The sequence below is a fragment of the Passer domesticus genome, chromosome 8 (genome assembly GCF_036417665.1).
Source record: "Passer domesticus isolate bPasDom1 chromosome 8, bPasDom1.hap1, whole genome shotgun sequence".
NCBI classification, from domain to species: Eukaryota; Metazoa; Chordata; class Aves; order Passeriformes; family Passeridae; genus Passer; species Passer domesticus.
The window spans coordinates 29568847-29592149 of NC_087481.1; the positions used below are offsets into that span (position 1 = coordinate 29568847).

At 39.0% G+C, this 23303-nt stretch overlaps 1 protein-coding gene across 20 annotated transcripts in view; it reads left to right on the forward strand.

The window, feature by feature from the left end:
* RHOBTB1 (Rho related BTB domain containing 1) overlaps positions 1–23303 on the forward strand; it is a 72620-nt gene that overhangs the window by 25499 nt on the left and 23818 nt on the right. For 11 of the 20 annotated variants that reach the window (XR_010367121.1, XR_010367125.1, XR_010367118.1 and 8 more), the window contains exons 3-11: positions 3387–3588; positions 3933–4036; positions 12054–12239; positions 13962–14929; positions 15357–15475; positions 17368–17518; positions 19070–19158; positions 20263–20368; positions 20855–22892. Coding sequence is in view for 3 of the 20 variants with exons in the window: in XM_064430004.1 (XP_064286074.1) it covers positions 3397–3588; positions 3933–4036; positions 12054–12239; positions 13962–14929; positions 15357–15475; positions 17368–17518; positions 19070–19158; positions 20263–20368; positions 20855–21024 (2085 nt within the window). In the remaining 17 variants the exon portion in view is untranslated. Of the gene's footprint in view, positions 1–3386; positions 3589–3932; positions 4037–4764; positions 4826–12053; positions 12240–13961; positions 14930–15356; positions 15476–17367; positions 17519–19069; positions 19159–20262; positions 20369–20854; positions 23138–23303 lie in introns of those variants that run through there. The other 9 variants (XR_010367131.1, XR_010367133.1, XR_010367132.1 and 6 more) reach the window with 6 other exon arrangements.

The window sequence follows — 23303 nt, forward strand, 5'->3', positions numbered from 1 at the left end:
TCTAGATATTACCAGACTTTCAGAGATCAAATCTAGTTGTCTTTTTTTTTTTTTTTAATTCTAGTTTTGTAAATACATGTTCAGCATTTTTAATCAGTGTGATTATATAATAGATTTAGCACCAGCTTAACCTAGAAGCTACCTTAAAAAAAACTAACTGTGCCTGTATTCTTTAGACCTTGCATTTATTCCTGGCTTTAATCATTCCAGTAGCCAGAAGGCATCTGGCTACATTTGTAAGCACTTAATCAACTTGTTTTGCTAATTGTTTATACTGGAATTTGTTGTTAGCATCTGGTTTTACTTGAGGTGTCTAAATATCTGTCTGGGTTTCTGTCTCTCAGTCTCTTCAGGAGCTATTTCTGCTTTAATCCCTTCCTGAAAACTAGTGAACAATGTTAAAATTATGTGGATTTTTAACACATAGTTATGTTATAGATACTGGAGGATATTTAAGAACTTTCCTTAAGCAATACAGCTTAAGCCACAGAGCTCTACTTTTGTTTTTATTGCCAGTTTATTTTAATCTTTGTCCTGTGCAGTATTGAGTCATGCTAAAAATATCTTCATTAGATTGCCATTGATCTACAGCAGGGCATTCAGGCATGCTGTGTCTGAGTCCTGTGATAACTTTGCTTTAATTAAGTTATTAAGTATATTGGAAAGTTAAAACCCTAGTAATTTTAAATTTTTTTTTATGTGTTCCTTTTCTAGGATTCTCCAATAGTTGCATTGATTTATCTAGTTACTTTTATTTAAATTTGCCTGTTAATTTTAAACTGGCTTTGTTATCCTGTTGGAAATTTTTTAAGATTCCAGACTTTGTACTTAATACATATTTTGTGACTTACTGAAGCATGTTTTATGTAGAACTACCATTTAAGAACTTTGGAAGAATTTTTAAATCAAATTGTTATATAATACGACAGCTAATCTGTGTAACAGCTTTTTAATGGAATATTGGGTTGGAAGAAAAATTGATTTGGCATCTCTGCTTGGTAGTTTAAAACCAACCAGACACATTGGCTAGCCATGCTCCTTCATTTTGCTTTCTAGCCTTGTAAACATTTCCACATTCCATCTGTGATGTCTAGTCCATGCATGAATAAAATATGAAGTAATTTAATACCCCATAATATGTCAAAGGGGTTGCTGTTTATTCTCAGACTTGAAGCTTTTTAAGATCACGTGCTGAAAGCTCTTGGGGTTTTGCTACTCATTTGGGGCCCTGCCTATGAGGCCGTGGTGTATGAACATGCCACGTTCTCTGCAGTGTGGAGGGAAAAAAGGGTTTTTTTGTACTTTTGTTTATATTGTGACTGAGGAGGAACAAGGAGTTAGCTCGTGTTTCTCTTCCTGTGTTTGGAATCACACAGAGGGTACAGAGCCCCTGGCCATCCCGGGTACCGGCCTGGCGGGAGCTTCCATCCAGCAGGCAGCTGGGGCTGGTCACAGAAGGGAGCTGGGAGCCTCTGGATGCTTTATCTCCAGAGCAGTAACCTCTCAGGGTGCAGGTTACAAGCCAGGTGAAGGGATCAAGGCTGTCTCTTAAGAGCTTTGTGTCCTCAGCAGCCCAAACCCCAGTGCTGGCACCACGGGCCGGAGTCACGAGGCGCTGAGGGCTCACGTGTGCCCAGTGCTCCATGTGTGTCTGCGTGTTCAAAGAGTGTTCTCTGCTCTGCATCTTCACATTGCAGAGCTCTGCTTGTGCAGCCATGCTCTTGGGCCAGGATGCCAGGTGTCTGGGCCCACGTTTCAGTCTCGGGTAGGATAACTTCAAAATGTATTCTCATTTTGAGAGTCTGTACTGCAGCGTTTCCAGAAGCATTCAGTGTCTGTGGAGACATCAGTGGGACACAGTGGTGGCAAAAATCACTCTTGCACCTTGTCTGTGTTGTCCCTAACTCGTCCCTCCACATGTAAATAAAGATTACAAATGTGTCTTAGCCACTATAGTTATTAGCACACAGTCCTTAGTCAAAATTTTACCTAAATGGGTAGCCTTCAGTTCTAACAAAGACTTTTGTTTCTTGGTGTACATCAGTTTAAATAATGAAAAGAATACAGTTAAAATCACTGTTTGACTAGTAGTTACTAAACAGGATTTTTTCTTAAATCAGAACATAGTGCCTCTGACAGTGAAAAATGGGCACCAAAATAGCTTGAATCTGTTATTTTAAACAGCCTGACAGCTAATATATAGTCTATATCTAAGTGTGAATGAGATGTGAATATTAAAAAAGGTATTAAAACAAGTCATTGGATTTCTTTATCTGTAGTGCTTTCTTCTCAGAAAAGAGGACACCATCACTCCAGATGATGACCTGTGTTTTGTCAATTAAATTGCTGTAGGTTTCTTGCTGAAATAATTATTAGGCAAGCCTTCTTGAAAAGGTTTGTGACTTGCATTCTCCCTCCTTGATTACAATTTCCTGGCAGAGACCAGATTGCTCATCAGACCTGCTAGACATTAGAAAATCAACTTCAGATATATCAAACTATGATCCCACATATGAAAATGACAGACTGTAGTAAACAAGCATGAGTTGGTTTTAGTCTTTCAAATATCCATTTTTTCCAGCTTCTCTTTGTATCCAGGCATTTGTTCAATATATTGCCATAGAATATTTAAGGAAATAGTTTCAATAATATCTTTCCATGAGGACAGTATCTTCAAAAAACTACTTCTCTTCACTTTGTATTTCACATCAAAAAGAATTTCAAGGTGTAGATAAGTATATTTGCAAGTTCCTGCTTGGCTTTTTGGTTTCCTTTTAGTCCATGATCTGTACAAACTTCTCCTTGGACAATTAAGAGTGTGTGATACTTGCAGGATGTAATGGAATTGTGGTTTTGTAGCGAACAGTCTCTGGAGTTGTCTTACAAGTGAGTCTTATTGTGTGTTAAAGCCATCTGTGTGACTTGCTGTTACCAATGTTGTCTGGACAGCCCTAAATCAAATCCTGAATGGGCAGGATTGCAGAGGGCAGGTTTATACTGGTATCCTTCAGGTTAAACCCACTGATGCCCAGGCTTTTTTTCCTCATGGCATAAAAAGTATTAGCAAGAGGTAAGTTTATGCTAGCTGCCCTTGTTTCACCAAGATCTGTCTTCTGCAAACAGGCTTGTGTTTACAGAAACCAAAGTGAAAATAGCATGTGAGCAGCATAAAGCCACTGTAGTCCAAATAGTTGTGTATTTGCATAACTGAGCAGTATTTAAAGGACTGGCTGGCCTACTTTGGGACAGTTTACTACACAATTTTCCTTAAGAGTTTGCTGTCTCCAGGCATCTCTCAAGAAGAGGAAGTTAAAGACTCTGATTCTAAACAGTAATTTCTACTTTCTACACAGAAGTAGAAAACAACTTTAACTGTCTTGTTCCAGTTTTTGATGAATGGACATTGACATGGACTACGAAAGACCCAACGTTGAAACTATCAAGTGTGTGGTGGTTGGAGATAATGCAGTGGGAAAGACTCGTCTGATCTGTGCCAGAGCCTGCAACACAACCTTGACTCAGTATCAGCTGCTGGCAACGCACGTCCCGACCGTCTGGGCCATTGATCAGTACCGTGTCTGCCAGGAGGTAAGGGCTGCAGGTGTGCAAGGTGTGCAGCACATGCTGTGAGGTGCTGCTATTGTTTCTTGGCAAGCCTTCTCCTGCCAGGATGCAGCAATGAGCTCACAAGTATTTTATGAGTGACCTCTACTGCAGCCATGCTCTGATACACCTCTTGTTCTAAAGTAATTTCTTTATCAAACCTATTTTTAGAGATGTAAGTATTCTGCCTGTTTTATAAGATACATCATTTGGTAAAAACTGCATAAGATAGACCTTTGACCTAGTATGTTTTGGACCTTTTAATGGGGTGAATTACAAAGTATTTGTCTGATGGAGGGAAAGAGAATGTTTTGTGTGTTCTCTTCTAGGTCCTTGAACGCTCAAGAGATGTTGTGGATGAAGTGAGTGTTTCCCTCAGGCTGTGGGATACTTTTGGGGACCACCACAAAGACAGGCGCTTTGCTTATGGAAGGTAAATTGATCCAAGTAAAATTTTAAGAAATACTTGCGTTCAAATTTTGGGAGTAGACATAAATTGCAAATCTGAATTTTGGAAAGCAAGGACTTAACAATCACGGGTATTCATATTCCTGCCCACTGCAAAGAGGATTATCTGCTACAAGGATTAAAAAGATATAAATATTTAAAAAGCAGCATAGTTTTACTACGCTACATTTCCTTGAACAGCCTGCTAAGCTCTGTCAACAACTGTTGTCCTATTTTGAATTTTAAAGAACATTCTCCAAAATAAGATTGTAGTTTCAGAAAATTGAGCATGGGCACTCTCTCCCTGTATAAGCAGTGTTTGATATAATTGCCTAACAAGCAACAAACAAGGAGAGGCGTTGGGAAATACCACTCTCAATCAATGAAATATTTATTTTATTAAAAGCTGTGATGTTGAATGGGCAGCTAACCTCTTGAGAGCAGAGCTAGATTCATGAAAGATGAGGCTCTTCTCTACTTCCTTAATTAAAGCTGAGGTTTTTCTTCTATAAATATAAAATGTCTGTTAGTGAATCAATTAACCCTGGAAATTCTAAAAAATACATGTGTAATAAATATATATTTAAATGAATGTGATCTAGATTTTTCCAACTGTATTATATATGTGTGTGTATATGCATATGTTTGGAAAAGTTCAGCATAGTTTCAGCAAGGACTGAAGCCAGTGATAGTCTTTCTGGTTTGTTTAATTAGATCTGACCTTGTGGCAGTACAGACAGCAGAACAGCTGTATTAGGCAAATACTGAGCTGAAGGTGGGTTTTGGACATATGTTTTCATAACTCACATTTGAGAGGTCTCAGTCCTCACACATTTTTTCACCTTGTTGAACTTTTTCATAACCTTTTCATATCTGCTTCAGTCACTGCAGTTGATCAGACCTTCACAGACAGACACATTTTTTTTTTCCAGCTGGGAATGAATGCCCTTTGTATAGTGTCAGCCCCAGCTTTCTATTGCATGTGGCCAAAATGTACTGTCTTGCTGTTTTTCTTCTCTCTGTGCTGCCTGATGACACAAGTGACTTTGAAGGAGGATGGTCTTTTCTATTCTCTACCCCTTAGAAATGCTGTAGAGGGTTCTGCTGGTTGAAACCACCCATTAAATTTTCAGGCTGTAGAACTCTGTGTGTTTGTACAACGCTCCTCTGTGTACAGCACTGTTAGTTGAATTTTCACAGAGATTTCATTAATTACCTGGAATTTTCTGTCAGGAGCTAAAGGGGCAACACATATGGGGTGCACAACCTGTTCTATTTGTAAATAAGCTTTGTGAGAGAAGTTACAGTCTTTAGGGTAATATTTACCGTAATATTTAGTGCTACTGGAAGATGTCCATAGATACTGTTTTACCTTTTGGCAGCATGTGGAGCCTGCATTGATAAATTTGGATGTAACTTCATGTTTCCACTCACTGTTCCGCTTTGATGTGGCCTCCTGATATTCTGCAACAGATACTGTGTCACTGAGAAGATTACTGGAGATTAGGAGAGCAGAATCAGGCATGTTCTGAACCCTGATCCCACGTTTACTGACAGGATGGGAGAGGGAGGAAACAACATACTTAGATTCTAATCCTGCAAACGCCGAGGAGGACGTGGATAACTTGAGATCTTGAGGATTAAGCATATGAACACAGTGATTCATTTGTGAGGTTTGCAGAACTGAACTTGTGTAGAATGAGGTTTGCTATATCCTAATTAGCTATAAAAGGCTGTTCTGGAAGCCTGCTCTCCTGATAGTGGTTTTTCTGCAAGTCTGTTAATGAAATAGACTGAAATAGAATTTCAGTTTTAAGATTTTGTGATTGTAACCACTGCTTTTGTGGGTGTTTTAACAATGTTAATGTAGCATTCAAAGCAGACTGTTTAGTATTTCATCTGGGTTGACATTTTAAAACTAGTTTTTCAATGCTGAATGTTCATATTTACAGGAATTTATTTTAAATCACCTCTGTACATTGAGCTGCAGTCTACTCAGCTGTGTCAAATCTTGCAATACAGTGAAAGGTCTATTTCATGCCAAACTGCTCAAGGTTATACCTGCAAGTGCCCCATGTTTTGATTGTCTGAAGGATCATATAATAATATAATCCTTTCGTTCTCTTAAAAAAATTCTATGCATCTGCACTTTATGCAGGGGAAGGCTTACTCCAGCAAACATTCAGCCAAGACCTCTAATTGTCCTAAACCTGGTGTAACAAGAACCAGCAAGTCATTAACTTGCCTGCTGCTCGTTGGAGAAGTTTGCTCCATACAGTTTTAGAAAATGTTACATAAGTAGATTATGCTATAGATGACAGGGTGAACAGTTAATAGGGCCTGTAGCACAGCTAAATCCTTCTTAACTTTATTTTTCACAGACAGAAATGTGAAAGGAGGGGAAAAGGAATCTGTTTTCCACTATTTTTATGTGACAGAGCTAGAGGAACATTTAAATGCCACTGGGAATGGAATAGTTAATGTTTCTGTGCCATCCCTTAATGGGAGTATGGAGAGTGAGATCAGCTTGCATTCTGCTCTGTGGTGTTTAGTTTAATAATCACACTCCTCTGGGAGCTTTGGGAAACAGTTCCTGACAGCTTAAGGGAGTGAGGGGGATGTGGCTGCAGAGACTTGTGGAGATATTTGCTGCAGTTTACAGAATGACATTTCCCCCCCCACCTTAGACTAAAGTGTGTATTTTAGTTTTGGAAATATCCTGTTCAGTCCAGCTTAGGCAGTATGTGATGCCAAACAACCATTTATTGATAATCTCCCATAGGGTTTCATTTGGTGCACAATCATCCCAAAATTCTGTAAAATGATAATGTCTTGGTTGTGATTTAATGTATTGATTTCCAGCTCCCAGCCACCTCTTTGTTTAATAACAATCTACCCTTGGTGCTATTGTATTCTCTAAGCCTGCAGCTGAGGTGTGAACTTCATTTAAAGCCCAAGTTGTTATTCTGTAGCAGTTTCTCTGGGAGGCAAGTGTAAAGACAAAACATCTTAATTTACATTTCAACTTGTCAGGATTCACTATCTCCCACCCTCCTGTCCAATCTGGTTTTGAATGAGTGTCAACATATCACCATGTTCAAGCTAATTCTAGAAGCTGGCTTGTAGCTCTTTTTCTCGCTTTTTGCATCCTTTTCTTTTTTTTTTTCCTTCCCTCTCCCTCAGGTGAACATGTGTGGCTAATTTGATAAATCACCTCTGTATCCTGGGTTTTTTTAGCATGTAGCTATAGTATGTGTACACATAAGCACAAACCTGAAAAGAGTTAATTCAATCAAATATTTATTCTCAGTACCATGAATGGGAGTTGTTAGCTAATTCAGCCAGGATGACTTATTTACTTGCAACTTAAATATGAGCTGTAGACCAAACAAAATCTGTTCATACAGCATGGACAGAAAACAGCTTCTTCCTCATGACTTACAAATGTGAATGAGTCTTGCTGTTAGACTGCTGACAGAGCCTCTTAAAATATCTTTAGAATATTTCCTCCGTTGTGAATGGATTTTGTAAGCCTTGTGGGTATTGTGTGTATGCAGAGGAACACATGCATTTAACTTCTTCTGTGTGATTACAATTCCCTTTTCCAGTTACTCCAATGTAATTGAATCCCTAAAAATGTACCTTTGGAATGCTGCTGAAAGGAGTCCATGAGAACAGGGCTTTGTCACTGATATCTGAAGACTTCCACCAACCTTCTTCTGATTTTTTTCTCCAAGGGATAATGATGATGCTGTTTCTGTAAGAACAAAACCAAGGTAGCTTTGATGTAAAAGGGTATTTGCAGTGAGATTAGGGTGAGTTTGTGGCTTCACAGAGTTACTTGGTCTGCCTTTAGTTAGATCAGTGCCCTCTGTCATGGTGCCTAAGCTGAGGCTGGGCCAGCAGCTCCCCTCCTTTCTTCAGAGGAGGTCTGAGGTTTCAGAAGTGCCTTGTGAGTGAAAGCTCACACATTCCTGTGCCTCTCCAGCCATTGCTGGCCTGGGTTGGAATGATCCCCAGAGATGTCTCCAGAGCAGAGGTGCTGCACAGACACAGGACAATCTCTTGCTTCACTAGCAGAGGCTCAGCTGATGGGGAATCCAGTCACCTTCAGGTGTCTCTCAGCTCTGCTGCTTCCTCTTGTTATGTTTTCTGCCACAAAAAAGCAATAGGCAGTATCTTCAAATCATCTTCAGCTACCCAATTTTGTGAGCCTCCCCTTCTGCTTTACAGTGGTTTATAACCTATTCAGGTTCTTCATCATATGATCATGAGGAACTGTGAAAAAACATTTTTACAAAATATACATATATTTCTTATGATTTTTTTTTTCTCTTTTGAGTTTGACTTAGGCCCAAGAAAGACTGTAATAAGCAGAGAGGGTCCCATAGACAGCTTTCTCCAGTAACTTTATTATGATATGCTGTGTGTATGCACTGGTTTTTTTCTTATTTTCTTACCTGTGTGGACATTTGAGGCTCTTTCATTCAGCTGATGGGGAAGTAAATGCTTTATATACTTAGGCCACTGAAATTAATGCAGACCTACTTCCCTCCTCTGCATCCCACCGTGGTTCCATACTGTGAGTGGAAAGAGGTTGCTATGGAATTTCTGTTAGGCATCCTTCCTTCTGTAGAAAGGTGTGTGCCAAATGGTGCTGTTAATGAGCCTGAGGCTCAGCTTGATGTATATGTAATTTACCTATAATACAAGGACACTTCCAATGCTTTAAGCCTTCCTTAAGGAGTAGAAAAGTGTGGCAGTTGTTTTTTGTGGTATTACATAATTTCATATTTTGCCTTGCTTTCCTAAGTAAGGGGCTGGGTGGAAAGGGCTCTGCACTGAAAGGCTGCAAGGCAACATGAAAATCTTTTGGAAATGATAAGTGTGGGAAGCTACTTTCTGTCAAAATCTTGATCTTAGTGAATTATTTCTTTGTGAATAGGTATTAGGTAGATTTCTTGTGCTGTTTTCCACTCCCTGGGTCTCAGGATCTCGGTCTGGGCTTCCTGGTTTTCCATGGCAGGGGGGTGGAAAGTATTGGTCTTTAAGGTCTATTTCAACCCAAACTGTTCAATGATTCTACAAAGCACTTCTTGGCGTTCAGGTTTATAAAAATGTTTCTTGAATTATTCCTGAATTTTACTGGGAAATGGCTATGAAATTGTGTTTTTAGGATAAATGCAGCTTGTATTTGTGAATATGTTGCTGCAGAGAGAAAGGACAAATCAGGTTTATTTGTGTTTTCTTCTTTCTCATTCTCTAGGTAACCAACACAAAAAGTAACTGTACGAAAATGGCAGTAAAATAGGCATTTTAAAAAATCATACCCTTTTACATTCCCTGAGAATATTAAAATAACATTGGTAAATTTTTAATGTTTAGGAAATATTCATGCATTATTTTAACTTGACAGGGTCTGCTTTTTATGAACAAATGTCGAACCAAACTTTATACTGCGGTGTTAGCAAGTTATAAATGTGCCTTTGACATTAATAGGAATTGTAGGTACTTTAATTAAAGTTTCCAAAGGACACCTTTCCTCAAATGCTCGCAGTTCTATGTAGCTGGTTAATCTTCCTCATACATTTCTGTCTCCAGGTGGTACTGAGTGCAAATTGTGCTTATGACTTGGATGAAAACTTAATTTATTATGATAGAGTGGCTGTATTTTGTGAGCTAGCAGAGCCAGCTGTGGTGCTGGTTCAGCATGTGAACTCTGCCACTACCCAGTGCTTTCCCATCCGTCCTGTTCATGGCACAGAACCTTTAATTTCTCTCTGCCCACTGCAGAACTCTCAGGAATCTTTGTTTTATGGAGAAGTCCAGGTTTTAACACAGGATAAATAATTTTAAAATCACTTTTTTTTTTTCCTCTTTGCTCTGTTATTCCCTTCATGTGGAAGGCAGGAAGGTGACAATGTCCAGTGCAGTGAGTTTTGGAAGAACCCAGCTTTGCTCATCTCCATTTTACCATTGCCCAGCAAAGGTCAGAGGCGAGGAGCTGCTCAAGGACCACGGTGGCAAAAACATGATACTCCCTTGGCAAGGGCTTTAAGACATGCAGGGCTGTGCTGGGTGCTCTGGGCTGCCCTGCCCAGGGGCACGGCTCACCCTGGCTCCCTCCGGAGCACAGACTGTGCCCAGCCCAGCACCGGGCACCTGGGGGAACTGGTGTGTCCTGCCTGTGAACGCCTGCTGGAGCTGTTTCCTTTTGGTTTTCTGGGAGATGTGATGTGTGTCTTGTGGCTTGTAAAGTCAGGAGGGTTGGGTCCTCGTGACTGCAATTACTGGGCTTAGGTATTAATTTCTGAAGGATGCTGACAGGCTGTCTCTGTAAGATGCTTAGCTGTAGTTAGGAGCAGCCAACGCTTGCCACTCCAGCAGTCGTGATGGCCTTGAATTAAACAACAATTGACCCTGTTAGAATACATGTAACACAGAGTTTTTTGTACCTTAGCTGTACATTGATTTCTCTTTCTGGGAGCTGAGCAAATGTCTGCTGGGGTTTAGGTTTTACTCCTACCTGACCTTGAATAGAGCAAGTTTGAGTTTAAAGCATGTTTGCCTCAGCTGTGCAGCAGACCATTGTGTTGGCTGCTTAGACCTTCACTATTTACCAGAGAACTTTCCAGTTTCAAAAGGCCTTATTCCTAGATATGACAGATGTGTTGCAGTTTATATAAGACAGAAATTTGGAGCAGGAGCATTTCTCTTGCATTAAATTGATGCTCACAGCAGTCTCCGTATTGTGTGCAGCTATCTTTAGAAATAGCTGGATATATCTGTGCACTCAGTGAAATGTAGAAAGCAGCACTACTGAGGAGGTATTTCATTATTTAAAAGGTGAACGTTAAGATTCACTGCTGCTGATGCTCTGTACATGGCACAAACTGCAGATACAACACATTGGTGCTAAATTAAAGAGTAATAGAATAGAACTGAGATAGAGATGGTATTGCTGAGCTTACCCTGCTGACAATTCTGTAGCAATAAGTTGCCTCCTCAAAATGTCCCTTCTCTTCCATTTTTCTCAAGAGTTTAAATTCAACTTTTTTTTTCTTTTCTTTTCTATTTTTTTTCCCATAAGAGACCCAAGAGCTTGAGAACTGCTTGTTTATAAATAATGAAATTGCCCCTAGTTAGGTATGCCCTGAGACAAGTGTTCAATCATTTCTCTGCCTTTGGGTGCCAGCTCTGACAAGAGTTAGGCTGTGGTTCAGTGGATGAACTGTCAACCTTAATCCTCACACTTATAATTTATATGGCAAGTTCATTTAGTGAAGTAGTTTCTGTTTTCTTAGAAACCTTTAAAACCCTGCAAATATTGCCATGCTTACTCTTAATTTAAGCCACTGTCCTATTCTATGGTTTACTGACCTTATTTTCACTGTAATGTTTATTTTTGCTGATATTGTAGAAGTGGTCATTTTGCAGTAGTTTGCCCTTCTAACAGGTTATTTATTAAAGACATTGGAGAATTGCTGTGCAAAGCACATTGTGAAGGCAGCCACCTCAGTACTTCAAACAGTGCGGTACAGGTATTTCTCCATGACAAGTTCACAAGTGACCTGTGTCTGCCTGTGTGGCTGTTCTGAAGTTTTGCACAGTTCCTCTCTAATTCCTAAGCACCAATGATCTTTGAACTACAATTTAGGTGTCCAGTCAGCAGAATTGCTGGAGCAGGGGCAGCCTGTGAGTAACTGTTGTGTAAAAGTAGAGAATGGAAAGCCCTACCTCTCTTCTTAGTGCTCCGCTCCCACGTGCTGGGATCATCTCGGCATGGAGGGGCAGTGCTTCCTGGGTATGTGGCTTTGTGCTCCCATGCTTTTGTGGTGAAATGTGTAGCTTCTCTCACACCTCTGCACGAGCAACATGTATTCTGACATCTGGTGTCAGCACGTTTGTCAAAGAGCAGAGCGGAGCAGTAACAGAAACAGGTGAAACTGCGGCAAAAATCATTTGTGGGGTTTTCATCAGGTATTTTCTTGTTACCTTTCTAGGTCCGACGTTGTTGTTCTGTGCTTTTCAATTGCTAATCCTAATTCCCTGAATCATGTGAAAACAATGTGGTATCAAGAAATCAAGCACTTCTGTCCTCGCACACCTGTCATTCTGGTGGGCTGCCAGCTGGATCTCCGCTATGCAGACCTCGAGGCTGTTAACAGAGCCAGGCGGCCTCTGGCAAGGTAAAGTTTAAACAACAATGAGAATTTTTTAAAAAAAATCACCTTGGTAGTCAGGTACAGCACTTGCAAAAGAGAAACCGGAGAGCCTAGTTTCCTTCTTTTTTTTTTTGTACGATGAGAATATATGTGCTTTCTTCTTTTTTAATTATGTTGTCTGAGTTGGCTAGTTCTTTAACACACACAGTTATTAAGTTTCCCACAAAACTTTTGTACATTGGCTATCTAAACATATTTGGGTGGCAGAACACTACAGTAAGATAGAGATGGTAATGATTATTGAATGTTTTCTTATGTATTTTTATCCATGAATATGTGTATCATGTCCTACCCTCTCACTATTGACAGGTACTGTTTTAAACTGGCAGATTCTACCCAAATTTTCTTAATTCTCTTTTTTTTTCTTTTTTTGTAAATTTAATCCTAGATCATAGCAGAAAATGAAATGGTTGCAAATTAAACTTCTAAAAGTTCTGAAATTAAAAGAGAGTTTGGGGGTTGTTCTAGAGAAGCTTTGTTTCTCCTAGATACAAAATACAACCATTCACATATTTGGCCACAGCAGTCCCACAATAACTGGCTTGCTTCTAATTTATTCTTTTTATGGGAATTTCAATGAGACCAGATTCACGGAAATAATATCCATGATTGTGTAATTGATGACTGTATTGTAACAAATTTCCGTAAAGAAATTGAATTAATATTTTGTGGGCCCTTTGAATTGCATTGCAGTCAAACTCTTGACTTAGCAATATGATTTTTATAGGTCTATTTGTTTATTAAACATTTCTTTGTTGTGAGGGTGGGGTGGGCTTTTTGGTTGACTCTTTAAAAGGAAATGGTCTTTTTTCAAAACTCCTCTTCTGCCCTAATCCCGCTCCCTGATTTCACCATTAGTAAGTTTGAGTCAGAGCTCTGTGTCTGGCACAGACTCCTGCCACCTGAACTGGTTATTTATTAGCTGGCACTCAGCAAGCTGTTGTCTGGGGTGTGTTCCATCTGTGCCAGCTCGTGTCTGCCCAATGTGGTGGGCTCAGAGAACACACTCCTGGGTCGTGGCTTCTGGGGAGGTGATTTTTTTTGCTGGGAAAATGGATCCCAGCCCAGACTTTTTACTGGTTTGTTTACCCTGCATCATGTACTAGAGCTGCTCTGTAAATTCATGAGTTCCCACATAATACTTCTGCAGCCAAAACAAGCCTATCTCTTGCATTGTGTATTGTTACTCTTTTATTATAGGCTACTATGATTTTCTTTAAAAAGCATAAGAAATATTTCTATTTCATATTTAGCTGTATTTCTGGCATTTTTTCTGTCATGATAATTTCTATTTGTGTTTAAATGATGGTTGTGACAGAATATCTGAGTAGTAAGGGATGGTGGGAGGTTTTTTAAATAATGAAAGTTCTCGAGTATCCTATCAAATTTTTTTACTGTAAATTTTACTTGAAGTAAGGGGCAGCTCCATTTTGCCTAAATGATTTCCACATATATTTAGTAACATTGCAAAGACATCACCAAACTTAAATGAAATTAGAAGTATGTGCTATTCTAAAACTCTGTGGAGTCATTATTGTAGATTTCCAAAGGGCTTTGTGTGCTTAGCTTTATATTATGTTTCATTTGAATGATAGTTATCTCAGATTTAGTGCTGAATATTTGGTAAAATTCCATGCTTTCTAGGGTAACTTTGTGTGACAAGGTTCATTTTTTGTTTAACCCTAGGCCAATAAAAAGGGGAGACATTTTGCCACCAGAAAGAGGCAGAGAGGTTGCCAAGGAACTCGGGATACCCTACTATGAAACCAGTGTATTTGACCAGTTTGGAATTAAAGATGTGTTTGACAATGCAATTAGAGCTGCCCTGATCTCCAGAAGACACCTGCAATTCTGGAAATCTCATTTGAAGAAGGTCCAAAAACCTTTGCTTCAGGCTCCATTCCTACCTCCAAAAGCCCCTCCTCCAGTTATCAAAATTCCTGAGTGTCCCACGCCGAGCATGAATGAAGCTGGATATTTATTGGACAGCCCACTGTGTGCAGATGTCATGTTTGTTCTTCAGGAGCAGGACTGCATTTTTGCTCACAAGATTTACCTAGCTACCTCCTCTTCAAAGTTTTATGACCTTTTCTTAATGGAATGTGAGGAAAGTCCATACTTGGATGAAACACAGTGTAATAAAGAAAATACAAATAAGGATGTTCTGGCCAGTCACCTTGAGACAAACAGTGACAGTGACGAGGCATCCTTGAAATCTCTTGATGTTAAAATTCCCCCACCAGAAAGCAGTGAGTCTTTAAACACGCTAGAAGCTGAATCTGGTGAAACAAACTCTGCAGCAAGATCTCTGTCCTCCTGGGGTAAGGGGTTTGTTAGTGTGCACAAGGAAATGCAAGTGAATCCTGTCTCAAAGCGGACGTGTCCTGTAACTGTGGTAAAAATGGATTCCTCTGTGCAGGCCGCACCTTTTAAAACTGTTTTGCAGTTTTTATACACAGGCCAACTGGATGAAAACGAAAAAGACCTCACCAGACTGGCTCAGATTGCTGAAATCTTGGAAGTATTTGACTTGCGAATGATGGTGGAGAATATTATGAATAAAGAAGCCTTCATGAATCAAGAGATTACTAAAGCATTTCATGTCAGAAAAGCTAATCGGATAAAAGAGTGCCTTTGCAAAGGGACATTTTCTGGTAAGTAAATACATGCTTAAGCAGGAAGAGAGTTATTTCTTTTTTTCTCATCCATGTTACTGTCACTTCATAGACTTTAAACAATGTGACAGCTTACATTGTTTTGAGAGGATGGATGACCCCAAAATTGTAGTGTTACTCAGGCCAACTGTTCCAACCTGGGATTCTGCAGTTTCATTTCTCAAAATCTACTCACAGCTTTTAAATAAGCAACACAATTCTCAGAAATGTTGAACATTCAGTATCCCCCTTTACAATTAAAGCTTTTTATTAACTATTTTAAATGCAAGAGTTATTTTGGAGGTGGAGATCATGGGAAATGAAGGAAGTCCTTGGTTAACAGAGTTCAAGTGAAACACATTCTTGAGAGCAGGTTACACCTTAAACACAGACTTGCAGCACTCCTGTGCCTTTGTTCCCATGGCAGATGTGACATTTAAATTGGACGATGGAAGCATCAAGGCCCACAAGCCACTGCTGATCTGCAGCTGTGAGTGGATGTCTGCTATGTTTGGAGGATCATTTATTGAAAGCTCCAACAGTGAGGTATTTGTCTATTTTTGTTTCTTTTGTTTACAATGTCTGATGGATTTAGGATGATGGAAGCATCATTTATTTGAAAGGTTGCAACAATCCCTAGAATCAGGGATTTATTCTTCCTTGCAAACCTGTGATGCTTTTCTTCTTAAGGTATTAAATAAGGCTGCCCAGGAAGACAACATACTTTCTCTCATGCACAAGTCTTCCTCCAGCACTGGAGTGTGTGTTTAAACCCAAAGTCCTGTAAAATATTAAATATGGGGAAGGAAATTAAGTATGAATTTCTGAATTTCTCTAAAATAATTTTTTAGATTTTGTGAATATATATTTATATTATCAAAATCACTGCAAAGAATACTTGGGGCAGGGACATTGATAAAGAAATTAAAGGTAAAAAAGAGTTAAAGACATATGAATGTTAAACTAGAAAAGGAAGCTGTTTTCACAGTAGAAACTGAGCTAACTTCAGGAGAAGTTCTACTAACTTCATTAGAAAGCAGCAGCAGCACAGATTCTGAAATGCATCATCTTGTCCTTTGGAGTTAAGCAGGTGTACAATGCAGTTTAAAAGATCTCAGTGCTTTGAATAAGATTTTGCAGAAGTCCTGTATTTTCATGTGCCTTCATGGTCTGTTTTTCAAATTCCAAACACTCTGCTAATACTTTTTCTTGTGCCATACCCAGTTGGGGTTTTGTTTGTTTGTTTGTTTTTCTTGTTGCTTTCTGTACAGTTAATGTTCATATGAAGTGTTTACGTTTTTTGTGTTTAATATCCTGATAGATATTTTTCTACTTCGATTTTTCTGGCTTCTTCTAATACAGCTGTGAACATAATTCCTTTCCCAGAGGCACATTCAACAAGTGGTTCAATAAAAATACATCATTTGATTCTAGTATACAGCATTTGGCAATGAAGAATATTCAGTTTTCTACCCGCCTGTTTTTAATTATTAGCTTCACAGTCTTAGCTCATCTTTCCAATTTAAAATGTTTAGCTTCCATTTTGTAGAGTTTAAAGCATTCAGTAATGCTTTTGAAAGCATTAAAATATTAAAATAAAATATAGGTAGGTATGAATGGAGTGGTTTACAAATAATAAAAACCATCTGTTTTTACATACTACCTTTTCTGTATTTGGGGCAAATTTTATAAACTCATTCATTAAATTTACAGTTCTCTGCATTAACAAAAATACATTAATAATGAATGAATTTCACAGCTAGCTGCTTTCACTTGGAGAACTGAGCTGTTTCCCAGAGTGGCTGATGTACATGAAAGGTTTATGCTTTAGCATGAGAAATTAGACAGTTTTTGTCCTAGTTCTGGTAGCTTCATTCCATGCTGGTTACACTCACTACATGTGTGGGGCAGAAAGGGCTTACTTTTTTTTTCTGCCTCATCCCTTCAGTTCTCAGTTCCTTCTCAACCTTGTTTACCTGGACAATTTGGTTATTTACCAAAAGACTGAGAGGGGTGGTTTTACTGTTATCCTTTGTTCTCTGTTATTCTCAGAATCCACAGAAAATCCCTTGCCAGGAGCAGATAGATTACATTCCTCAAGGAGTCCACCAAGGGAGGTTTGGCATGGGAAGTGCTCAGGAACTGTTATGTGTAGCTGTCAATTTGTAGGCTAGAGAGCATTGAACAGAGTCACTGTTTGATCTGGATCCAATTCCAGCTTGGATATAACCTGGCACAGGATCTGACTCTGGAGCAATGCTTACCTGTTGGCAATGTCTTGAATTTGAATGGGAAATTTCTGCTTTGAAAAATGTTTTCCCTGCATTTCTGAAATGCCTTGAAGAGAAAAAGTCAGGCAAAGTGAGAGAAGTGAAATATAGCTGCTATATGAAAATCCCTTAATAATTATAAATTCTCTTCTTAAATATCTTTTCCAGGTAGCTCTGCCCAACATAAACAAGACCTCCATGCAAGCAGTTTTAGATTATTTGTATACCAAGCAACTGTCCTCCAGTCAGGAACTGGACACCCTTGAATTAATTGCATTGGCAAATAGGTTTTGCCTTCCTCACCTGATTGCTCTAGCAGGTAACAATTTTTTGGCCTTGTCCGATGCACTATCTTCTGCAACAGCTGAAATTTGCTTTAATGGTTTTTGGAACACAAGATTTTCTTGAGTGTCAGAGAAATATTTTTTTTCTGAGAGGGGTTGTTGTAATGCAAATTGATATTTTCACACAGAGAAATGTATTTGCCTCTCTCTTGCCTTTTTTAGTTTTGTGCTAATCCAGCTCAGAACACTGAAGTTTTCTGTGCTTTAAAAACAGAAAGAGTAAACCTTCTCTTTAGCATTGAGGATAATGTCTGTGGATCGTAATATCCATTCTGTTGTTGTTAATTTACCTAAAACCAGGAAGGATTCTGGGTTTTCCATTAAGTAATGAATGAAGTGCTCCGCTTTATATTTCTGTTCAAAGAGAGTCAGTTTAAAACTTACCTAGATAATCATGTTTTCAGAAATGCTGTCTAGGTCCCTTTTCACTAGATGAGAATTGGATATTTTGGTATATCCCTGGGCATTCAGCCCTCATTTCAGGAAGAAAACTTTTCAGTCCCATATTTAAAGAAAAATTACAGGTTAGAATACCACTAAAGTTTTAAAAATAAATCCATACACAACCCCGACCTCGGGGGTTGTTTGGGTTGTGTTGTGTTTAATTTGTTTTTCTCTATGTCAGTCATTTGGCGTTGTTCTGGAGACATGACCAAAAAACTCAGAGAAAGCTGAAACAAAGCTACACCTAGCTACAGGACTTCATTTAGGCAGAATTTAATCACATACCAAACCCTGGCATTCCTTCAGCTGTGCATCAGGACTGTGTCTGTTGTCTTTACTGGTTCTGACAGACCAAATCTTTATTGCCAGATTTTATTTGCACATAGCTGAAGTTTTAGGTATTTTTTAAGATAACTGCAGTGTAAACATACATACAGTATTAAGAATGTTTCATTCTATTTAATTGTTGGTGAAATAATTTTGAGTCCAAAGGCTACTGCCAACAACTGAACCCAGTAGAATCAAACCAAATGCCAGTGTTTCCCAAAAAATACTCAGACTTCTAAGATTCTAGGAAAGGGTTAAGGAGAATCTTGAACTGAGGTGATTGTTGGGGGGGCTGGTCAGCCTTCATCTGAATCCCTAGGAACAGCCAATCTGAAAACCTAAAGAGGGCCTGAAGTGACCTTTTCTCTATCAGTGCTGTGTGAATACTCATTAATAAATAATTCAGTGGCAAGTGCAATGTTGATTAAAAACTTTGTATGACTGAAAGGAGACAGCTGATCCATATTTCTAATTTAAATTGAATATTGTACCCATGCCAGAGAAAGACTAGTGGCTGCTGAACTTTGTGTTTCTATAAGTGGTTATTAACCACATCTTCAGCCACAGCTCTACAGGTCAGAATTTGACTTCCCCCAAATCTCAACTTGCTGAGGATACCTGTGTGAATGTGGCCCCTGCAAAATGCTGGTTACCACCAGGAGGAGGGAGAACATGCTGCATGGGTTCTTTGTGACCATGGTGTGACCTTGCAATGGCTGTTTGCCCTGTGAGTGATGAGTTTTCTCCCCTAACAGAGCAGCACGCAGTGCAAGAGCTGACAAAGGCCTCCATGAGCGGCGTTGCAATAGATGGAGAAGTCCTCTCCTATTTGGAACTGGCACAGGTGAGTGTACACAGCCTTCTGAAGAGATTCTGGTCAGCTGCAGGACTTGCTTTTAGCTCCCTACTGGTTCTGAGCACTGCTTCTAAGTGGCTTAAAGCCTGCACTTCTGAGAGTGACTTACAATAAAACTTAGTTTTATCTTCAGTTCTAAAGAAGGTGTTTTCATTAGTTCAAAAGTAAGATATCCCTTTAAGTAACCTCAGAGGAGTTGTCTTTCAGATATATATTTTAGTTTGTCTTGATTGTGGAACTTCCAAGCTCCATGTTCTCATGACCATGGTGCACTAACTAACATGAAAAGCAGTGTAATGAAGCTGTTCAGCTTTGTAATGGTGATTGATTCTTGCGTTCCTTTCAATTCAGCTCTTGGAGATATATTTAAACCTGTACTGCAAAGACAACATTTCTTGAATCCTTAAACTGGCTACTTAAAATCATCTGATCAATCATCTGATAATTCAGAGTATGTGCAAATCTTCTTTATGTTCAAGTGCATTTCAGTATTTATTGAGTCCCATAAATAATTAAAAGAGAGAGCTCCCAGCTCACATTTAAACTTCACACCTGTTTCCCAAAATGCAGCAGACTCCCAGCTACAGTGGAACAAGCTAAAATATTGTGTAAATTTTATTATTCTTGATTTCACACTAACAGTGAGTCAGCTGCAGCTTGGCTTGAAGTAGTACTAAAACACTGCACAAAAGTAGCACTAAAACACTGCCCACCATGCAAGATTCCCTGCAGCTGTTTTTGAGACCCTCTGTGCAATACCTGTAATCCTGTTGCAAAACCAGAATTGAACCCCTCCCAAGAGAAAGCATCTCACTTCACTTAATTTCTGTCTTAGGAAGGGCAATCTTTCTTTTATTTCCTTCTCCTGGTTGGAGACAAGCAATATCTCTAGGTACTGTTAGAATATCCTCTGTGGCCAGCACCTAGCTCATGTTTATACTCCGAGATCTGAGCTGGCAGTCAGGATGATCACCTGGGAGAGTACAGCCAGGTACCATCTGCTGGGACCATTCCAGCTTTAGCTGTAAATAGGGGCTGCAGAATGAATGATAACCCCAGGAAATGGAATAAGCTCTTTGTTTTTCTTCACAGTTTCACAATGCTAACCAGCTGGCAGCTTGGTGCTTGCACTACATCTGCACCAATTACAACAGCGTTTGCTCCAAGTTCCGCAAGGAAATCAAAGCTAAATCTTCAGGTATGGGCAACTTCCCTGCCAGTTTTCATCAGGTTTCCCCTTCTTTCTCCCCACCCAGTTGATTAAACATAAAGACAAAGATGAACTCACATAGCTAAGCCATGAGACTGAACCTCTGTGCTATCTTGAACAGCATTCATAAATTCTTATCTGCAGAAAAAGGTCATAATCATTAGCCTGATTGTTGGGCAAGCATTGTGTTCTTTACCTAATTCAGTGATGCTGAAAGGAACAAAGGCTCTGCAATGAAAAATACACTCTGTAAAGGCCTTGCTCTTTTATGGTTTTTGGTAAACTAATGCCTCTTTTGTGTAACCACTTTCAAAGTCTTTTCACACATAAGGCATTTGAGGAAACTGGGTGAATCATTGATATGTAAGCCAGCATAGAAAATGGATCAATGATTAGCTTTTTGCAAGTGATTTCTGGGATTTGTGTATCTTACTGGCATCTTTGAGGATTTTTTAATTGATTTTTTTTCATCAGATAATCAAGAATATTTTGAGAGGCATCGGTGGCCGCCTGTGTGGTATTTAAAGGAAGAAGATCACTACCAGCGAGTTAAAAAGGAGAGAGAAAAGGAAGATGTTGCACTGAACAAACATCATTCAAAGCGGAAGTGGTGCTTCTGGAATTCCTCTGCTGTAGTTGCCTGAACAAAGCAAATAAGTGGAAATCCTTAGCCAGATGTTACTCTTATTGTTAGAAATAAGATAAAGTTCAGGTTTTCAGGAAACTGTGTTCCACTTGTGCATTTATTACTTCTAGGGTCAAAAGCACAAGCTCACCGAAAATGAGCCTGGAACAGCTCCTTGAAGTCATATGTATATTTTTGACTGGTAAGCAGATAAATGTCAACCATTATTACATTACTTTTTATACAAAAAAAACCAAATCCAGCATTAATGTTTCAATCTCCAGTTGGGAAATATTTTTATACTGTCTGGTGTATTTTGTTCGGATAAAATTCTGGATACTGTTTTGTTTTACAGACCACAAAATAACCATGTAGCAGCTTTGTAATTAGATTTTAACTATTTTTACTATGCGAGTACAGTGGAATAGACAATCTTCAGTCAGAAGAGACTGCTTTTAGATTATCTCATAAAAAGTCATCTTAGGAAAAAAAATCTAGCTGTCTACTATAGGTTGTCTTTTTCAAACTAAGTACTGTGCACTGGTAATATAATTAGATGGTTATTTCCCCTTTCTAAAGCAAAGGGTTAGAATAAGATCCAATAACTGCAAGATATAGAGTGCTTGATCTTTGCTCAGCTGAATAATAGACAGTATAATTACCTGTTCAACTGCAGGCAAATGTATTTCTAATATTTGCCATGTAAGTGCAAATAATTATGACTATGTGGGCCATGTGAAATCTAGTGATTCTAAGTATTCAGAGGTTTTATATGTCTAGATCAAAGAGGATATTTCTAAAATCATTTAGAAGGGCTTATTAATTTATATCCTTATACAAGTATGGATCTGAATGCAAAAAGCAGTTACACTGCTTGCATTTGAATTACTGCATGGCAGTTACCTTGTTCTGCAGGATCTTCACCATGCAGCCGTTCCTCATGCTGAATTCCTTTTTGCTTCAGTGCAAGCAAATGAAAGGGCTGCACAAACAAGTAGATGTTATCTAGTGTTCCAGCATTTTGTAAGTGAAGAAGGGTCTTCACACACAAGATTACTTCAGTTTGATTCAAATTCTTTTATAGCTTTTCCCAGGTAGAACTGAGGGTTTTAGGTTATTTTTAAGTAGGTGATACATTTCCTGTGGAAGTAGATGTTCCCAGAATGCTGGGGGCAGACTGATGGCAGAAAGGCAGGAATTCTGCACAAGTGGTGCAGGACAAGCAAAAGCTTCCAGTGTTTCCAAATAGCCTGTGTGTTTATGACTTTTTATCAACCATTACTCTAAAGCTGCAGTGTTACACTAGATTACATAAGGATGAGCGCATTTTTTAAAAGACCAAAACTAAAATACATAGACTGTAGAAGATACACATGCAATCCTGTGCAGTGTCTCAGGCACAACTCTGTAACCAAGGTAGTATTGTGTATTAGGTTTGTTAATGCTGTTCTGTGCTGGCAGCTCAGCACACCAATGTGAAAAGCTGTTTGTTTGTTCGTGGTTTTTTTCTCTGTATCCAAAGGCAAGGCAGTACAGTCACCCCCCAGCACTGTAGGTCAGGAGAGGCTTTGGCCTGAAAGCCATAAACACCTCGACATATTTGCATTCTGCACAGACTCATTGCCAGGCTGAGGCTACCACAGCTGGGTCACCAGCACGGGAGGAGAGGCTGCTCTACAAACCTGTGTGAGGAGAGCAAGTGAGAGATTCCTACCCCTCTGAGATCCATCACCACCTGGTGATAAAGAAGGGCTATAAACGATGGTTGCAAATATGTCTCCTTAATTCTTGGTCAGTGACAATGTGGACAAGAACCTGGAATGAGAGAAGGCATGTCAAGACAGAAAAATAGCTGTTGTCATAAAATGTTAACCAGTCACATTTTAAGTAAGTATTGCTACTAGGTTTTACACAACCAAAGCTACTGTATGATTGTAATCTTGCCAAACTATAATGGATATATAAATGAACCTGAGGTATATGCAATAATATCCAGTTATTCTAGTTATCAGCTACTATAACCAAGTGGCTGGTTCATTTGGTTAATGCTGTCTATGGCCTTTAATCTTGGTGGTTATTTTGTGTTTTTTATTTTGGAAAAAAAAAGGTAAATAAAACTGTTTAGTTACAAATTGTCTCCTAGCTCTTTGAAGAAACTTCCTTAATTATGCCTTGCATCCTTCCCTTTTTAGTGCTGCTTGTAAGCATTCAGTTCTGCTGTCATTCATTGATTTTACTGAAATTTTGCATATTTGTGTAGCACATTAGGATTTATGGTTGGGAATGTCACAAGGAAAT